At 39.1% G+C, this 20198-nt stretch overlaps 1 protein-coding gene across 1 annotated transcript; it reads left to right on the top strand.

Moving 5' to 3' along the window:
• Positions 1 to 4915: 4915 nt before the first annotated feature.
• On the top strand, positions 4916 to 18150 carry GDAP1 (ganglioside induced differentiation associated protein 1). Its single transcript, XM_071737802.1, has 7 exons — positions 4916 to 6610; positions 8083 to 8558; positions 8778 to 8970; positions 10263 to 10436; positions 11857 to 11951; positions 12401 to 12515; positions 14749 to 18150. The coding sequence occupies exons 2-7, from the start codon at positions 8508 to 8510 to the stop codon at positions 15129 to 15131; spliced, it is 1011 nt and encodes a 336-aa protein (XP_071593903.1). The 5' UTR covers positions 4916 to 6610; positions 8083 to 8507; the 3' UTR covers positions 15132 to 18150.
• The last annotated feature ends 2048 nt before the right edge of the window (positions 18151 to 20198 follow it).

A 20198-nucleotide genomic window follows, 5' to 3' on the forward strand; every position in this document is an offset into this window, starting at 1 on the left:
TGCACATTTGGGGAAGTTGTGCAGAGCTGGAGCTACTGTGTTGCCACTGACCTGAGTTAAGATGTAGTTTATGGGGAAAAATAGGCTTGTGCCTCCCTACTAATATGGATTATTTTATGTATTAATACTTTTCTTTATCTTACGTTTGGTTTGGGGTTTTTTAATGCTTTATTTTATGTTAGATTTTTTTTTTTTTTTTTTTAATGTAACATGTCTATACTCCATGTAGTACACAATATTTAAGACACTATTGAAGCAAGCATGGGTGCATGTGTATGATGACATTGTTAAAATGCAAATCTTCAATGTGCAAGTAAGCTTGCTACCAGTAAATTTTGCTTTATTTCATCCTGTCATGCTTGGAGTGAGTGTTGAAAGATGAACGGGCAAACATGGCTCGGGCAGTGGGGAGAAGCACGTCATACAGCCCCCAGAATAGCATCGGCAGTAAATATGGTCATGATGTTCTTCCCTGAGATAGACCCAGATCACATTTGTAGCACCCAGTGGGTCTGCTGCTTACCAGACGTTCAGGGCCTTTGATGAAACATTTACAAATGCAGCTGCAGTTTGGAGGGATCTTCTGCAGGCATCGAAGAAGCTGACATCAAGAAAATGGGAGGAAACGGGACCCCAAGCCAGGGACTTCAAACAAAATGCAGTTTGGGGGGGATACAAATTTAACCACACTGCTCCAAGATACAAACTATGTTCTTGTTAGACTCTCTTTTCATGTTAACTTGATTACGTTTTCCAGTGACTTAGAACCACTAAAGCATGAAGCTTTCGTAGAAGGGGAAAGGTGGACTGAAAAGAGCTCTTTGTTTAACTGTTTTAGGTCATACACCATGTCAAAACTGGAATTAAAATGTATTATAAAGTGATGTTAGAGAGGCTGAAATTTAAAAGTTTTTTCCCAGCTCCAGTTATTTCTCACTTTGTGGAATATATTGAAATAAAGGAAGATAGCCCTGAGGGTCTCTAGCAGTGGCTTATCTAGAATGTTAAAGGGAAAATTTAAATTGTTCAAGGTCAAGAAGAAACCCTGTTAATTTCTTCATCTTGACAAGATAGATTATCCCCTCTGGGCCATGAGGATGTTTGCACTTGCCCCTAAGCTCTGTTTGTATTGACTTTTCTGTTAATACAGCTTCTATATTTTTTTTAGTCCCTGTATTTTGCTCTTAGGACCATAACGCACAAGTCCAATTCTGCTTTTCTGTTCAGGTCACTGGACTTGGTAGGACACTACAGGAATTAAACTGAGGCATTACATCTTCCTCTACCCCCGATTTATATATCTCTGTACAATTTGGAAAGCTTGCTTCAGCCTCTGCAGCTTTTCTCCCCTGGCTCTGCCTCCTCAGCTGGTGCATTAGCCAGGGTGTTAGTGGAAAAGGTTTGTTATTTCAGACACATACCATCACCTGCTGCACTCACTTCTCCCCTTCACTTGCCCAGGGCACAGATACAACTTCATACTTTCATTTGTATCAGTTACACGGGATTTAAATTCATCCCTTCCCCTGGATAGCCTTTTTTTTTTGTTGTTGGTTTTATTATTTTTATTTTTAATTTTTTTTTTTTACAGATAAGTTGGCAAATGCTAAATACCAGGTATTACTGCCGTCAACTAGCACTAATATACTACATTTTTTTTAAGAAAAAAAATCTCATTGAGTTAAATGAGAGGAGGTAAGTGTGTTTTCAGAGCAGTAGCTCTGGTATTTGTTCTCTATTTGTGAGTGACGTTATGCAGTTGAGAAAAAATCATGCCAGCATGTTTCAGTTAGTGCCAAAAGAACACAGACAGCAATTCAGTGCCCAGATCTATTGCTGCCCAAAACTGTATCTTGTCCTATTTATACCTCCATAAATGAGGGTATTGCTTACAGGAGGAGTTAAGTGAATATTGTGTTTGTGTGCTATTTGATAATGAACTTTTTCCAGCTGTTCTACGTTCTGCTGTTTTTCTATTTCGTTGAAAACTTAAAGTTTTAAGTGACATAGATAATGTGCAACAATCAAGTCCAAGAATTCCATTTTCTTAAATTATCATTGGAGTTAACTTCACTGGAAATACATGGGTGCCACAAAGTATCTTCTAAACCCTTGAACTATGTTTAATATTACTAAATGGTTAAACTAGGTGTTTAACCAGGTGTCAGAAATAAGACTTAACTACAGACTAAAAGAATAATTTTAATTAAAGTAGAATCAGTTTGGATCAGGACTCAGCTTTGGGTTTTACTCATTTTTATCAACAGCCCAATTCTTCTGTGCTTTTTCATCAACACTTGCCAAGAGACTGAAAAGCTTGAAGACCAATTATCAAGCAAATCCTAAGTAGCAGCTTTGTTTAAGAAAAAAAGGAGAAGAAATTTAAATCTTTCTGAAGATCTAACAAAATAGTATCCGTATGTCTGGCCGGAGGGAGTGGAAGTTGTGTAATGGGAACTCTGAAATGTCCTTCATCAAGAAGCACAGAAATGAGAGCTGGTACTGGAAGATGTGCACACAGAGAGCCCTCCACTGGGAAATAGCAGGAATAAAAATTCCAGTTGGTTAATGCAGTTGCAGTAAGAAGTGGAACTTTATGAAACTTCACAACAATTTTTCCAGCTTTCAAAATTCAGGAAAACCAGTAAATTGATACAATTGACCACCACGCTTTCCTTTTTTATCCTGGTGTACTGTGATTTGAAAAGACACTGCAATACTGGTGTATAATTTATGTGCTTTAGATTGGAAAAAAAACCTGTTGCTCAGTAAGACAAATATTCCACCCATGCTCATCGCCCCTGCCCCTCCATGAGCAAACAGGAGCTGAGTTCCCTGGCTGTCCTGATCATTTTCCTGTGGTGGTGTGAAGCCCATGGATGGTGAAGGGCTTCATCCCTGTTGCTGTGTTAGCATGGGTTATTCAGGAACAGAGGATGACTTAAGCTTTTTAAGGAATTTTTTTTAACTTTCGTTTAACATGGAGGCTAAGTGAAATATATTTTTTTTGTTTTTTAGTACAGACTTGCACAAAGCTAATGAGCAAACAGCAAGAGTTAAGGCTGAAGAAATATGAATTTCCTTATTTAAATGAGGACTATGTTTTTGTATTGTCTTAATGGTTAATGTCTTTAAAAGTAGTGGCTATTGGTGACAGGTATTTTTTTACTTGCCAGGGAAAATGTTTGGAGGTACACAATAACCCTTGAAAGAATTTTAAAAATATTTTTGTGAGCAATTGACTGAAAAAGAGAAAATGTTCAGGTTACACTCATTCACAAATTAACTTATAAAATTTTCACAATATTTTAACTAAAAAGTGTAACTAATATTTTTAGAAACTTTTGAAAATGGTTTAACTTTAGACTTGTTTCAGGTATGGGAAGAATCTGATTTCTGTAATTTCTCAGGGAAGATCTTTTAAAATTATTTTCCAGTCAAAGAAAATACTGCATGAGGCTTCAAAGGATATTTTACAAAATTGTCTTTGCCCACTTAGATTTCCTTAAGGCTTTCTGTGCTTGGTTGTCATTTCACTTACTGGATCTTTGTGTTTTGCCATGTGATTGTAGTAGAATTTGAACAGGCCAGAGACCCAATATGTGACCCATTGGAATCTGTACGAATCTCCTCACTAGCTTTGGTTGACTTTATTTCAGCATCTAAATAATCTATTTTACTAGCTCACAGCTGCACACTGGTTTTGGCCACAGGCAACAGCTGGCAGAGAATTTTTTTACATTCATTGTTTGTGCTGTAGTAATAATGTTAATTTTTTTTAATGGGCAGCCAAAACTCAATGTGCTAGGCAGTGCTGTACAAACACATAACTATGGCAATCTGTGCTCAACAGAATGTCATCACTGTTAGATTAAAACCAGTAGAATAACACCTGGATGTTGTGCAAAAAGGTACAGAACACAGGAGAACTTTTATTAGAATTTTTAGTCATGCAAGTTACACATCTAAGTTAATGTGAAGGAAAATGAGCACGTGAAGTGATGATACAGAATTGTTCCTATAGCTCAGTACTGATCAGCTTCCTTAGCCAGGATATTACATATATGCACAGAGACAACAAACACAGGCAAGTATTTAAAAACATGTTTTAGAACTTCTGAATTTGGCTGACGTGATCTTTTGAAGATGCTGTTTATATGAAGCTTGAAGAGTATTAGACTGGATAAAGCTGCAATGATACCTAGATTTTAAGATTTATAGCTAAAAAAATATCCTTTTTACACCTTACATAAGCATTTTAAATATATTTTTGTGCTTGTCTAAAAAGCCTGATATTTCGGGTAAACATATTTCAATCATCAAAACTGTTGAAGTTTTTATAACAGTGGAACAATTAATGTGTTTGTTATATCTCAAGTACTAGAAATGTATGCAATCACTACTAACGATTTTGAAATTAGCTTACTATAAAACTACTAAGAATAATTTTATATAGAAAAATTAATTACTCAGCAGCATTTCTGAAGTAGTGATATACAAAACTCCTTTGGCATGGAACAGGTTGGACTCTAGGGAAAACTTTGGCAGAATTTTGTATTGAAATCCCTCAAGGAAACCTAGTGTGGTGTGTTAAGTAACTCTGAAAGTGACTGAAGTTCTTTTAATAGATGGATTTTGCTGGATGTAAAATAGTAACTTAGTAATTATATTTCTTGAATATGCATCACCTATCTGGAATTACTTAAGTTGGCATTCTTCCATGGTTTTATACAGAGTTAAATTAGGGCATAGATAGTCTCAGCTGTGACTGTCAAGATGTGACTTTGCTCTCACTGTTCCTGAAGGGCTGCATAACTGATTCATCAGTCATATTAAAGACAGTTCTTGTGTCTATTAAATCTCACCTGTGCATCTGAATTCCATGCTTTTAAATTTTTTTTTATTATTTTTTATTTTATTTTTTTTGTAATGATATTTTATTTATGTCATTGCCAGTAATGCACTGTGTGCAACTGGAATTTAGCCAATACCTACTGATGACAGAAAGTCCAGAATAGAACCCGTCTTACTTTCCCAAACAGTATTAACTTCTGTGCCACTGTCAGGCCAGTTCTGCACTTGGAACAGAACCAATGCATCTGTTCATGATGCATACACAGAATCCAGATAATTTTCAGCTGTCATGGCTCTGAGGCAAAATTTTCCCTGAGGAAAAGCACTTGAGGGTGGTAGTAGCTGAGGAGCTTGCCATGAGCTGCCAGTGTGTGCTCACAGCCCAGGAACCCAACCACATCCTGGGCTGCATCCAAAGAAATCCGGCCAGCAGAGAGAGGGAGGGGATTTTGCCACTCTGTTCTGCTCTTGTGAGACCATACCTGGACAGCTTTGGAACCCCCAGCACAGGAAATATATAGACCTGTTGGAGAAGGTCCAGAAAAGGACCAAAAAAGATGAGCAAAGGGTTGGAGCATCTCTATTGTGAAGATGGGCTGAGAGAGTGGCCTTCTAGTACCTGAGGGGGCCTCCAGGAAAGCTGGGGATGGGCCTTTTACCAGAGAGGGTAGGGACACGACTAGGGATAATGGCTTTAAACTGAAAGAGGAAGATTTAGGTTAGATATTAGGGAAAAATAGTAGGATACTGGAATAGGCTGCCTAGGGAGGTTGCTAATGCCCCCTCCCTGGAAGTGTTCAAGGCCAGGTTGGATGAGGTCTAGTGGGAAATGTCCCTGCACATGCAGGGGGATGGGGTCTGTAGGATTTTTAAGGTCCCTTCCAACCCTAGCCATCCTATGAATCTATGAAAATATTTTTTCCACCTGTAATCTAATTGAATCTAAAAATTTTCAATATGCATTAAAAAAAAAATTGATCTAATAAGAAATGGTAATTTTTTTTCCTAGCAGCAGTAGCTTTTATAACACACCTGGACTGGATGTTTCTTGACATTATCACAGAGTGAGGGGTGAATTAGAAATGACCAGAACACTGATTTCCATGTCTTTGAATCTATATACCATCTTATTAAGTTGATTTTGGTATTGCTTATCTGTTAGTAATACTTGTAGATGTTATTTTCTTTCCATGATGTATATAGATGTGCATAAAACCCCCAACTTTTACAGGGATGTATAATATGTGTGTTTGTAAACATGTATAGGATGCTAAAAAGGTCCAAGGGAGTCCAAGTAGAGAAACAGAACAAGAATATCAGTCTGGTAAGAAAAGTGATCTATAAGACAGCACTATCAGTCTGTGTACAACAGGAATGTGCCAAGGTGCTGATCAGATTTGCAGTTGTGTGGCTTTTTCCCTGTGCTGCTTGAGTATTCGTGACATTTACACAGTAAAAATACCTTTACAGTCACTATCTTAATTTCAGTTGTGTAAAACTTTGTGGAAAAAAGTTTTCCAGGATGCTGTAACCTTTTTCATAACAGTGCCCTTTTGCTTGCTTTTCTTCATGTACAACAAGATAGAGATGTTTTGGAGCAAACAAGTGGGTGTCTATATGCTCCTCCTGAGGAAAAAAGGTCAGCCCTTTCTCATCTCCAGCATCACCGAAGGGAGAAGGTACTTAGCATCATATTTTTGGAAAAGGGAGGCCTCGTGTGGTCAGTGGGGAGAACAGCTACGACAGGGATAGGGAGGTAGGAAATACTTCTATCTGGTCCTTTTCCTCCTTTTTTTTTGGTCAGAAGTTCATTGCCTTTCGAGGCATCTGAAACAGGTGAGAAAACAAATGAAGCTCAGAGGTCCATGTCTGATGTTAAATGATTTAGTTAAACATGAGAATTGAAATTTAGCAGTGGTCTGGTAACTGACAAAATTGAGGAAAAAATCCAAAACAAAACAAAAACCCAAGCCTGGAAAAGTGTGTTCAGTGCATGTCAATTAAAAAAAAAAAAGTCTGAGGTATCCGATGCTCAGTTCTTTGCCTTGAGATACTGCAAAATCTAGCTATGAGAAAGTGTACAGCAACCCAGGTAGAAACCCGTGTCAGCAAATTGTAGATTAATGCCCTAGTCCAAAAGAGGGTATTCCAACACTCTTACCTTAGACATATGTCTTGGAAGCAGATTAGTCCAGTTGTAATGCATTTATCTCATTCCATTGACTGCATTATTATTATCAATTTTAAGCACACTCTCCAATTTTTTTTAAGAATTAAAATTCCCAAAAGTGTAGGATTTACCATCAGTAACACACAGACTACTATCAGATGGCATTTGTGAGATGCCTCTCATTGTGCCTCCCTTCTGAAGAGATTTTTTCTGTTTGTGACTCCATCTGGGAGCAGTCTCTGGAGAAGGCACAAGGCTGCCCTTGTGCATGCTCACATGAACAGTATGAGGCTGGAGCTGGCTCATTGTTCCTTCCCTTTTGACTTATAAGATTTCTCCATTACCTTGTCTTTTTCAGTGACTTTAATCCATTTTCTTGCTAAACATGAGTCAAAATTTCCCTTAAAATCAAATGTATTTGTTACTGAGGTACAGCTTTCAACAGACCAGATTCAGCTCTTCAGGATACTAATGGTGGGATTTATCTGGTATATAGAAATTGCATGTGAGAGTGGGTTATCTGGTTCACCTGAAGTAGTCACTTTTATTGCAGATCAAGCAGTCAGGATAAAGGGAGCTTTATATATATATATATATATATATATATATATATATATATATATATATATATACTGGACTCAAGTTTTTTAGTCTGCTCATCTCCCTGATACAACAGATACCATCTAGTGTGTGTACCATCAAGTGATTGCATCTTCGAAACTATCTCCAGCATGAGATATAGATGAAATATTTTCTGATGATGGAAGCTCCTGTTTGTTATCAGATGCTCTTCAGGACCCTATTTGGAAAAAAAAAACAAAAAAACCCATGCATTTTTTTCTTCCTAATTTTTTCTAGGAAAAAATAATAATTGAAAAGCCTTGTCTCTTGAAATTTAAAGAATGCATCTGAAAGCAAAATAAGTCTATATTATTATAGAGCTTTTTTTCTTCTTGCTATAACTGAAGTGTATTTTGCAATAGAGTATTTATACCCATAGGGTTCAGTTCAGGATGTCTTGTAATGTTTATCTTTTTTTTTTTCTTTTTTTTTTGCAGGACTGTGATACCAATGTCCCTGAAATTCATTGTGGAACTACTTGTTCAAGGAAGAAAAAAAAAAAAAAGGATTAAAAAGGGAAAAAGGAAAAGCCTGCCATGTGACCTTTTTACCTGCGCATCCATCTTTCTGCGCTTCCCCGGGGGATGCTCGGAGAGGTTTCCCCCGAGGAGGGGCCGTCCTCTGAGCGGTGCGGGAGCCGGCTGAAGGGAAGGACGGGGGGTCCCCCGCACCCTCCGGGCACCCCCGTCTTTTAATTTCCAAGAGCAGGCCGAGGCGGGGCGGGCACAGCCGCCGCTGCGCACCCGCGCAGGCCTCCTGCTCCGCCCGGCGCAGCGCAGCGTGTCGAATCGAACCGAGCCGAAGGTCTCCGCTGCGGGCCGAGCCCAGCTAGGCCGAGCCGAGCCGTGCCGTGCCGCCGGGCATGGCGCCGCTGGTTCTGTACCACTGGACGCAGTCCTTCTCCTCGCAGAAGGTGCGGTGGGGGCAGTGGGGGTGCGGGCGGGCTGCGGGCCGCGGGTGGGCTCCTCCCGCCGGTCACAGGCCCGGGCGCTGCCGGCAGCCCCCGCGCACCCACCGCGGGTGCTGAGCATGGGGACGGCAGCGCCCGGAGGGGGTCGGGGTCGGGCGGGTCTGGGTCCGCGGATGCCCGGGGAGTTCGTCTCTTGGGGCAACCCCGGTGATGCCGCTGCAGGTGCGCTTGGCGATCGCCGAAAAATCCCTGAAGTGCGAAGAGCACGATGTGAACCTGCCGCTGAGCGAGCACAATGAGCCGTGGTTCATGCGCTTAAATTCTGCTGGAGAAGTACCGGTCCTGATCCACGGGGAAAACATCATTTGTGAGGCAACGCAGATTATCGATTACCTTGAAGCAACGTTTGTTGATGGTAATCCCATTGGTGTTTCGCTGTGAAACCCTTCCCCTTGTACATGTAGTGTGCAGGAGTGCTGGGGTCAGCTTTGTATCACTATGTCTTGGTTCATTCAGGACCAGAAAATGTTTATAGCCTCAGCAGTCACTGTCAGGCACTGGAACAGGCAGCCCAGGGAAGTGGTGGAGTCACCTCCCTGGAGGTATTTAAAAGATGTGTAGACATAGTGCTGAAGGACACAGTTTAGCAATGGGCTTAGCAGTGTTCTAGGTTAATGGTTGGATTTGATCATTGTAAAGGTCTTTTCCAAGCAAAATGGTTCTGTGGTTCTAAGTAAGCGGGTTCTCCTGATAGGTGGTGGCACGGGGTAAAAACACATTCCCTTGAAATGAATGGAAGGCCTTGCAGCTCCTCTGCAAACAGCTGCAGAGAACCCCCCCCCCCACTGTCCTCCTCACCCATTCAGGAGTGATGGAGAAGTCAACGAGGGCAAGCCCTGACCTGTGCTAACCCTGTGGTGAGGCTGCTGTGCAAAATGATGTGGTGAACAGAGAGCTGCACAACTGTGGTTGTCAGGCAGGTCCTGCTTCCCTGTGAGGAAAAAAAAAAAAAAAAAAAAAAGAAAGAAGCTTAATTCTAGAATAATTTTGGGTGGAAAAAAATGAAGTAGAATAAGTAAATTATTTTGGGAGGCAAAATGGAGTGAGGCTGTAAAAAGTAGAAAGCAAAAATTCAGAACTGCTCACATGCAGGCTCGTGAAATTCTTTGTGCTTGTATTGCCTGAAGATAGACTGCCTCAGTTTTTGAAGGAAATGCAGAGTTATGCTTTTTATATGTGAAGATGTGGCATTTTGTGTTTCAGGTGTGTAGCATTATGATTTCTAAGGCATGAGGAGAACTTCATTGCTGGGTGAATATAATATGTATTTAATGAAGGGATTGACATCAAATGAGAAGTTGGTGCCCAGGCAGATTGAGGGCAGGGTAAATCTAGTGGTGTCTAGGAATACTTCTTGTTATGCTTTGAGCAGGATTCCTATACTGCAATTTTCTGTAGTCATGTTAGAGCTGGAACAATAGAACCTCAGTTGTGCCCTACTGTGAGAGGGCTAGAATGTTGTGTGTCATGGTTGCCCATTCCTAGAAGTAGGAAATAGGTGCTGCAACCAGTTTTCTGATTTGAAGGCCTCTTAAATACATGTTTATGTGGGTTGCTGCATGGAGGCTGGAATTACTCAAAAGTTTTAAAATGAAGCATATGTATATACATTTTTTCATTAACTTTATTTTTAACTTCGTATTGCAGAGGGAGTACCAAGATTAATGCCAGAAGAAGGGAGCATGTATTATCCAAGGGTTCAACATTATAGAGAGCTTTTAGACTCCTTGCCTATGGATGCCTACACACATGGCTGCATCCTGCATCCTGAGTTAACAGTGGACTCCATGATTCCAGCCTATGCTACCAGCAGAATTCGTAGTATGTACCAGTATAGTTCTGAATGTCTGCCAGTTAATAGGATATTGCATTATATTAATCTTCTGTCTTCAGTGCACCTTAAGCAGAATATATTGAGCACAGATTTCCAGTGTTAATTTCAGTCCTTGATAATTTATGCATATACTTTTAATTTATTTTGTGTTATGTTTTGAAAATGGAAATGCATAGCTTTTCTTTGTTTTTTTATCGTATCTTAAAGCATAGCTTGCTTTCTTGATTTGAGACATTTTTTTACCATGATTATTACTATTTCCTTTGCTTGTTCAAACCCCCTTCCACATTGTTTAATTTTCATCTTTGAAAAGCTGATCTTTTTCAGAGTGCTAGATATAATAAACCACCAGCCAGTTATGTTATTTTTATGCATACCAAGTCTAATGAAGCAATTAATTTCATATGTAATATTTTAGTTGTGCAATTACAGCCTTCAATTTCTACATTCTTCAGTTTCACCAGCATGTCAGGTTGAAACAAAGAATGTATAAAATTGTGAGTTCATTATTCTCTAGCAGGATGTTTTTATCAGTCTAATAAATTAGACTTAATTGGAACTAATCTTAATTATCAAGTACATGTGAGAGGTGATTCATACCCTATAATTTTATTTTTGTTCACAGTTTATTACTGGAACTACCTATTTTTAGATGATAACTTATTGTTCACTATCTATTGGTATTCTAGGTCTGTAAATATAGCATTTTCAAACAAATCCCTATTTTAAGGAGAGAAAAGTAGAAATCAGTAAAATTATGTTAAATTTTTCACATAATTGCTTCTCTAAGTCATATAAAGTGTTTTTCTAGAATGTCCATCTACTCCATAACAAACATTTCCAAATGGGATCACAGATTTTGATGTCACATTTTGGTGTGCTGAACACATCTTGGTTCTGTATTTAGTGGTATTTGTGCTTCTGCTGTGGAATTATGCATATGACCTACACAAAATCTCAGAATGGGCCTGTCTACACTTCTGCAGTATGAAAAGTGTGTTAGGAGCACAGGAACTGAGGTACCAAAACACAAGAGGCCCAAGGTATGTGAAGTAGAATTTCATCGATTTAGCACAGGTTTTGGCAACAAAATAGTTTTATCTGAATAAGAGAGACATATAATCAAGAATTCCTCATACTTGCCAGGCAGGTCACCACTTGATGAAACTAATGAAGAAAAGGTGTGGTGGGGTGATTTATACAGCAGTTAAGTTTTCCAAACCATGATGCTATTGAATCCCACTTTGATGGTGATGCTTCATTGAAGTGCCACTTTCCATTTCACCAGTGGGAAATTTTTACACAAGCTACTGATCACTTCCTGTGGATTACATTATGGGTACTTTTGGATGTCTAATACCATTCTTTCTTTTTCTTTTTTTTTTTTTTTTTTCTTTTTTGTATAAGGCCAAATAAGTAACACAGAATCAGAGCTGAAGAAGCTCGCGGAAGAAAATCCAGACCTTCAAGATGCCTATATAGCAAAACAGAAGCGCCTTAAAGTAAGAAAACTCTTTGTTTTCACCCCCTTTTTTGGGAGCTGCTTCTTAGTGTCAGATTTTTTTTCTGTCAGAATATAAACATTTGTTTCACCTCTCATTGCCAGTAGTATCACACAGTGGTTTAGCCCTACAAAGGCATGAAGCAGCCTGTCCCTCAGGTCAGCTACACACTTCAGGTGTGTGCTGAAGTATTGGACCGGTCCCACTGGCTTAAAAGGTGAGTACATGGCAGTTCTGGTGTTGGGCTCTTGAGCACCCTGCAGGGTGAGGCAAATCTTGATACCTAACAATCCTAATATTTGTCATCTGTTACCTGAACTGTCACCAGTATCCAAGTGGTATTCAGCTGAGTATGTGGTGAAAATAATCACATTTTATAAAATAAGCACTGTAGTAGCTAAGTAAAGGAACAACGAGTAAAACACTAACCTGTATCTATCTATATTCAGTCAAAATTGCTGGATCATGATAATATAAAGTATCTAAAGAAAATACTGGATGAACTAGAAAAAGTTTTGGATCAAGTTGAGACTGAATTGCAGCGGCGAAATGAGGAGACACCAGGTAAGGAATTATTCCACAAAATCCTGTTGATGCTTATGTTTGGGGAGACTGTGTAAACTGGTTGACAACACTATTGCAGGGCTGGTTTTAATGTATGCTATTTCAGTCTTTTAGCATATACTGATTTAATTTCACAGAAGGAATAAATAGTGTTTTAAATACTAGTTTAGATTACTCTTCCTGTCAGTCAGTTGAAGTCTTACAAGAGTGCTTGATCACATTTTTGGCAGTGAGTATAATTAGCTGCACTATTTTGCAATATTTTATAAACAAAGAAAAACCTGAATTACGGAATGTTATTGTTGATATTGTACTTGCAGGTCTCAGTTGACTATGATTGTGACCTTAATTTTTAACACAAGTTTATTAAGATTTTGTTTAAATACTCTGCTGATACTTGTGTTATACGCAGAATTAGCTGTCTGGATAAGCACTCATATCATTAAGTAACCTCTCTCCCCCCTCTCTGAATGTTAGTTTTTGTTTAAGTGGCATTAGTTGTCTGCTTATTCAGGTTGTGGTCCAACTCCCAGTGATAATAGGAATCCTTCCTCTGACTCCATTGGGAGCTACATGAAACATCAGTCAATATCAGCTGGATCTGCTCCAATCAATAACTCTTTTCATTTGTCTCTATAAATGCCTGTGGTAATATACATTACTATCAAGATAGTAGCTTTTAACCAGAAATTGAAAATCTGTGTTGAATTTTCTGCTGCCTCAGCAGTGAGTTGTAGAAAAAGGTTTTAATTCACAAAGGATGTTGAAATTTTGATCAGCAAAAATATCATCTTTCCAGCAGCCTCTTTGCTTTCCCTGTTGCAGAGCCTTTGCAAGGAGTTAAGTGATACAATATTGAGTTTATGAAAACCAACAGGATCACAGGACTTAGTAAAACATAGGACTGTTAAATGGCTCTTGGAATTTTTTCTGAGGTATCCACATTTTTTGAGTTTGTGAACAATGCTTCTGTCAGGTCCTGGTCCACTGCTAAGCTTCTGCTTCTCTTGCTAGTGCTTTAGCTGCTGCTGCCACTTGCAGGCATCTTTCTTTCACACAGGTTGGCTTCTTTGGTCTTCTTTTCCATCATTTTGTTTACATAATGCACTGGATGAATCCCTATCCTTTCAGCAAGAGAAGATGTGTTCATTCTCTGTAGAGTCCTTTCTTCCAGACCTGTATAACAGTTGGAATGAACTGGTGCCAGTAGTGTGCCAAACTGCTGCTTTCCTCTGGTGGCAAATGAGTTGAGAGAGATGTTGGAGTGTTTCTCTTTCCACAAAGGTGCTGCTGAAGCTTCATGCCAACCATTTCAGACGCCTCTTGTGTGGGAAGAACTGCAAAAGATTGCAAATGAGGAGGGAATGGCATGGTACTGGTTGAGATCTAGGCTGTAGCAGAGTACTCCTGGGGACAGCAATGCTAACTACCAAATTTTGTGTCCTGGATTTCAAAAGCTCTGTCTGTGTGCAGTAGGGGTAATCCCTTTCTCTAACACTGAAGTTAGAGTTGTGATGCTGCCTGCACTGCCTGCTCTGAGCCATGCCTCTAAGATTCTTCCCTTTGACTGGAAAGGGAGCCTGGCGTCTCCATCTGTGCCCCTGACTAATGGTGGGCAGAGTGAATATCCATCAGTTCTCAGGCTTCTCAGTGTAAACACCCCATAGTTTGGCATCCAGGAGACACAAAGGAAGGGGTGGTAGACAAAGTGTCATAACACTAAGCTGGTGTTCTTGGTGCAGGTCAGTCATCTGATCCACTTCTTTTTGACTCTGAAGCCTCCAGCAAATTATCAGTTCTTGGGTGTATGCCATAGAGCTGAGTGACACAGGCAAGATGATAAACTCTTTGGGCAAGTAGTAGCTTTTCAGTAAAAGCTAAACTGCCTTCCTTCTTTCCACTTCTGCTTAATTAGATCCAGATTTTTGAAAAGTAGTTGAGGAAAAATAAGTGTTTACTGTGGGTTTTAATTTATGAACATGAAATGTGGCTCCTTTTGTCCTTAACAAACCTAGGCCAGGCTGCTGAGCCTAAGGCTTTACTGAATTGTGTGAAGGAATGGACAGGGATTAGTAAGATGTTCAGTGATTAAGTTAAATCTTAGCTGAAGTACTGGTGGTGTTTATTAGACAGCATTTAAAAATATCACTAAATTAAATGTTAGCCTATGAAGGCTTCTACGTGTGTTCGTATTCCATTGTCTCCTAATTCTTTATGTTTTCTCTCTGCTTAGAAGGTGAAAATCAGCCTTGGCTCTGTGGTGATTTCTTCAGCCTGGCAGATGTATCCCTTGCTGTCACCTTACACCGCCTGAAGTTCCTGGGATTAGCAAGAAGGAACTGGGGAAACGGAAAGCGGCCCAACTTGGAAGCGTATTATGAGCGTGTCCTGAAGAGAAAAGCATTTTACAAAGTTTTAGGACATGTCAACAATATATTAATCTCTGCTGTTCTGCCAACAGCTTTCCGTGTGGCCAAGAAAAGGGCACCCAAGGTTCTTGGAACCAGTCTGCTGGTCAGCATGCTGGTGGGAATGGGTTATCTTGCTTTTGTGTGTCTTCGGAAGAGGTTTGCCAGCATCACGTTCTCAGTTAGAACCAGGCAAAAGTATATTTAGACCCACCTGCCCCTGGTGGTGAGTAGAAGGCATCTCTGTCCCTGAAGAATCTATCTCCAATTAAATACAAACATAGAAGAAAGGTTATGTCTGTGAATTTGAACACTGTCACCCAGGAATCGCCTCCTGCTGTTGCATAATTGGATTGGCAATGCCGAGATATTTGTGGAAGTGTATACTGGGGGCACAACAAAGGAAAGAAGAGACTTGATTTTCAGATGAGGACTTCTAAGAGCTGTGACAGTGCTTTGTTGAAGTATTTATTGTCTCCTTAACCAAGTAGCTAACCTAATTATACTGCTTTTACTTAATAGATGTGCAGAATTGTGACAACTTTTCATTGTGGGTGAAATACATAATTGTGCAGAAACCAGCATTGCTGAAGTACTGAAAACAGCACTTAAAGGCTTGGAGTGGGTTTTAAGTGGAATGTAAGCCCTGTACCTGTCATGTATGGCAGTGACTGTCTCTCTGCTAATTAATGTATATTGATCTGTAGTTGGACCTTTAGGAGTATGTTAAAAAGGAGTCTTGTGAAGCCACTTTTATCACTATATGTTCATGAAGTAGTACAGGAAGAGAATTGAAATACAGACAAAACCCAGGGATTTACTGGCCCCACAAATGAAATTCTCCAGGGGCATCAGTGATTAAGTGATAGTAAACTTCATCTGAAATACAAATGGGAGTGAAAAACCTCACATTGGCAGCATTTTGGGTAGCCTTTGGCCCAGCCAGGTATCCAGCTCAGGTGCAGCCCCTGGCTGAGTCAAAACTGATTATCTTGGGGCACATTTCCTGGTTTCCTTGGTGTGGCTCACTCTATAGAGGTGTCTCCATATTAGTGCCCCATGTAACTACTCGTTTCCACTCTGAGCACTGGTAATTTTTTGCACACTACTTGCCTATGTTAGCAATGTGCCTCTATGAAATGTTTGCTCACAACATTGCCACAACCAACTAGAAAACATATTTACAACAATACATTTTGTAAAGTTAATTTTAAAATAGTTCATTATCTGTCAGTCTGGTTAGGTAGCCTAGATCAAACATGAAACTGTAATCTAACAACCTGTTTAGTTATGGAGAGGTGTCATTTTCACGGTAAATGAAAAATATAGATCAGTTTGGAGACAGATGAGTTGTACTGCAGAAATTTTTTTTGCAAAGCTGCACTCTTGTAACATGTAGGAAAGGTGTAGAAAACCACTCTGATTACTTCCCAGTACTCAGAAGATGCTGACAGTTTTACTAGGTTTGACCTTAAGTCCCATTTCAATGAGAAACGCACATTTAGCTGAAAGCATATTTTGAATAATTTCCCAGCAAGAAAATAATTGGGAAGTGCTGAAAATTCTCATGACAGTTTAGTGAGATTTTTGTATTTCTGATGAATGTCTGAGCACCTCTGAGTTTAATTTACAAGCTGCAGATAACTGCAACAAGCAAAACATGGCTTTAAATGTTTGCCTGTCAGCAGACAACACTTACAGGCCTTGTACAGATCCAGTGCTGGTGGCCGTGGTTGCTCTGCACAATTGCTTTTGGCTGCCAAGGAGATTGGCTCTCAAGTTTGCTTGAGAGAACTGAGGCAGTTTCTTTTTGCTGTTTCTGCCACCACCTAGCAGATATCAAAATGTGTAAAATCACAAATACTCCTGCTTATAATTTAATATTGTGTTATTTGTCTAGCAAAAGACATTGCTAACTCTCATTGCTGCTTTTCAGTAATAAGAAACATCTTACCTAGGAAACAATGCCTTTTTTTTTTATTAGTCCAAACCAGTTTGATATAATTCTATTTCATGACCCAGTTGTTCTCAAAAACTTGTTGAATTAAATGTGCTTTGTTTAGAAAAGCTTTAATATCTGTAAAGTTTAATCCAACAATACTATTAATGTGCTGGCAGCTTTAACTGAGTTTGTTGTTTGTATGTTGCAGTTCATTTGCATTTCCTTGCAACCAAGAAGATCCACTAAGTGTATAAACAGAGCCTGTAACTCAATGCTTCCCTGGTATGTATTTCTGTCAGGCCATCTGTACAATATAATCTGAGCAAGTCATGGTAAAATGCAATGTATACATGACATAAGCCTTCTTTAGAATTCATTTACATTTGATTTTTTTCTTCTGGTTTCTTGTTTGTTTGTTTGTTTATTTGTTTTTTTAATGCATTATTTCTAGATAAGAGCAGTTTTATTCCCAGAGATATGCCAGTTTAAGTCACACTACCAGCCCTGGGGGCTACGACGGAGGCTGATTATTAATGAAGTGGTTTTACCTCCCCCAAACCTCGGTGTTCTCTTCAGGTACTACTGGGAAGGACTGACATGACCACCAGGTGTCAGTGGTCCTCCAGGGCTGCACATTGGCACGCCTGGAAGTGGGCAGGGAAACAGTTTTCACAGGCAGAATGTTTGTGATCTGAGCATAAGATGGATGTAAGCATCCTCATCAGACTAGCAGAGTTCTTGAAACAACAGCTTTGGGCTGCTACAGGTTGGTTCTCTGATACTTGTCCTTTCTGCTTATGTGTAGTTCCCACACTGGATAAATAAGAGGGCAAAACTGAAATAATATTTCACAGTAAAATGAATGCCACTGAACAGCAATTAAACTTGTCATTGACAGGAATGAGCATGAGTAAAAATTTTATGGTGCAAAAGTTTGGATCCCTAGGCTGATTCATGTCTGTTAGTTCAGCTGTTTGATAGCCTACTTATTTTCACTGCCCTGAAGTATGGTGTATGGTGGCAGTAAAAGGCTTATCCATGCTCACATTTCTCAAAATAGGATGAGATTTAGAAGCATATATGCTGTATATGGCTTTTTGTGCAGGATAGCTTTTTTGTGGTGTTTGTAAGGTTTCTTTTCAGCTGGCTTTTTTCTTTGGTACCTCTGGACACTTTGGACTGGAAACACAAGCAATTTTCTGTTTTTTATTTATTTGCATATCACATATATTTCATATCATATCTTTGTATGTGGGACTACACAATAAATGTTGATACTCAGAACCCTTTTTAGGCTGGCTTATGTCTTCTGTGTCAGTAAAAAAAAGCTTATTAGAGGATCACTTAGTGTTGCTGTAAGGAGTCTGATGCTGTTCAAAGGAGAGAAGCATCTGGTATTTTACTTTAGCTGTTGAACAGATTGTCTTGTGTCTATCTGGAAATAACAGTTACAATTATAGTTTTCTTTGGCTGCCTGTCTGAGCTGTGCCAATGAGGCTCAACAGAAGCCATTTAATAATGTCAAAACCCATTTAAAGAAGAAGGGCAAGCAATTTTTGTGTTTCAGTTAATCCTCACCCAAAAAAAAAAAAAAAAAAAAAAAAAGCTTCCCTTCTGAGTGTGACCCAGTTTCTTGATTCACATTTTTGAACTGCAGAAGCTGAGAGTCCTTTCTGTAAAGTGCATAGCAAGCACATAGGCTGTGCCCACATTGATATCATCATTACTGAGTCCTCAAAATGTGCCCTGACCAGTCTTAGTCTGGCCAAAACCTTTTTGATTTTTTGTTTGTTTTGTTTTCCACTATTAACAGTCTTTGTTGGTCCGTTTAAGCAGAGAGAGAGAGACAACAATATTTGAAGCTCTCATGTGTTTCCTCTCAGTATTTCTGAAGTTAGGTGAGCTGCTATTGTAATATAGACAGCTGGTAGGCATTGAGACTCAGGATATTGTTGTACCTATGGTCTGTGGACCAACTTTGAGGTGGCCTTGATGTTGGCATTAATCAGGAGTACTCAGAGAGACCTTTCTGTGAAAAGCCCATGTCTAAGCAGACAAGAGGAGCAAGAGTAAATGGAAAGGTAAGTATGGCAAGTACTGAATGAATACCTTGTCCAGATTCACATAGCTGTTATGTTCATTTTAAAATTGACTTCTAATTTTATGAGAGCAAAGAGAGCAGAATGGCAGGCCCCAATTAATGAGAATTAGTTATAGCAGTAGACAGAATGTGGAGCCACTACTTTTTCTCTACATCCTTTGTAGCTAACTGGAGCACTCTGAGGTCTACTTACTAAGTGCATCTCTCTGTTTAGCTCTTCTTAGACTGACAGGTGTGAGGTTGAGTTTAGGCAATTTATAAGATGTGCTAAAGAAGTCAAAAGCATGTAGAAAATTCCCAAACAAAATTTGTTTTTTTTTTTCTCCTCTCCTTTCATTAAGAAACAATTTTTAGTTTTGATGCAGTAACAAGTCAAAAAGTCAGGCACTCAAAACTCAGGAAAATCCAGAAGCCAGAGTTCTTACAAAACTGTTAACTTACTCATACAGTTCTTCAGTAGCATTTTTGTGTTTTTCTTTCTAAGTTACAAGCATAGTGCTTAATTTAATGTGAAGCTTAAAATGTTGCACCATAAAATAGTTAAGCTGTGCATAAGCTTAGTGTTATGGGAAGAATCTGTTGGAATTTGCCGAGCTGAAGTTATTAGTTGAAGCTATTTCCGTCTTAGCTTTACATCAGCATTTACTTTTACTACCATTTAAAGTACTCATAAATGTATAAAATGTATTGTGTAAACTAATACTTAATAGCATAAATCAATGCTTATCTACTTTATATATATTAATACAATAAATCTCCTTTTAATATATTCTATATAATATCCCCCATATTTCTTATGCTAAAAATGTCTGTGAAAATTTTGTATATTATGATATTATTTATAAAACCCAGCTCTAATACCAACATGATGAAAATTTGGTTGATTTAGTTCAAATTTACAAAGAGAGTTGTCCACTAGGGTTCAAACTCAGTGGTAAATTAAGAGCTTTTTTTTTAAATCCTGTGTATGACTGAAGAAATTGTCTAAATCCTACTGGGAAGGCAGGTACAGTCCTCACCAGCAACTTGGAAGGCCATGAAAGTGAGGTTCTTCCCACGCCTGGCTATAGCTAAAGAAACAAATAGTAGCAGCTGCTCCAAAGGAAATTGATTTTTGGGCAGAAATGGGGACCAGGTGAAGAGGGAAGGAGGCAGCCTCTTTGTTTCACTGGTGTATTTTTGGGTAAGGATGTGTTCCCCTTCACTGTTTCTGAAGCATCAGCAGCTTCTGT

The sequence above is a fragment of the Heliangelus exortis genome, chromosome 2 (assembly GCF_036169615.1).
Source record: "Heliangelus exortis chromosome 2, bHelExo1.hap1, whole genome shotgun sequence".
In the NCBI taxonomy this organism is placed as follows: domain Eukaryota; kingdom Metazoa; phylum Chordata; class Aves; order Apodiformes; family Trochilidae; genus Heliangelus; species Heliangelus exortis.

What these genes read in the sequence shown, in the direction of transcription:
- GDAP1 (XM_071737802.1), top strand. Translation starts at nt 8,508, where the DNA reads ATGGCGCCGCTGGTTCTGTACCACTGGACGCAGTCCTTCTCCTCGCAG. An exon ending in CAAAACAGAAGCGCCTTAAA is followed by an intron (nt 11,952 to 12,400) that starts GTAAGAAAACTC and finishes ATCTATATTCAG; the next exon opens with TCAAAATTGCTGGATCATGA. An exon ending in GCGAAATGAGGAGACACCAG is followed by an intron (nt 12,516 to 14,748) that starts GTAAGGAATTAT and finishes CTCTCTGCTTAG; the next exon opens with AAGGTGAAAATCAGCCTTGG.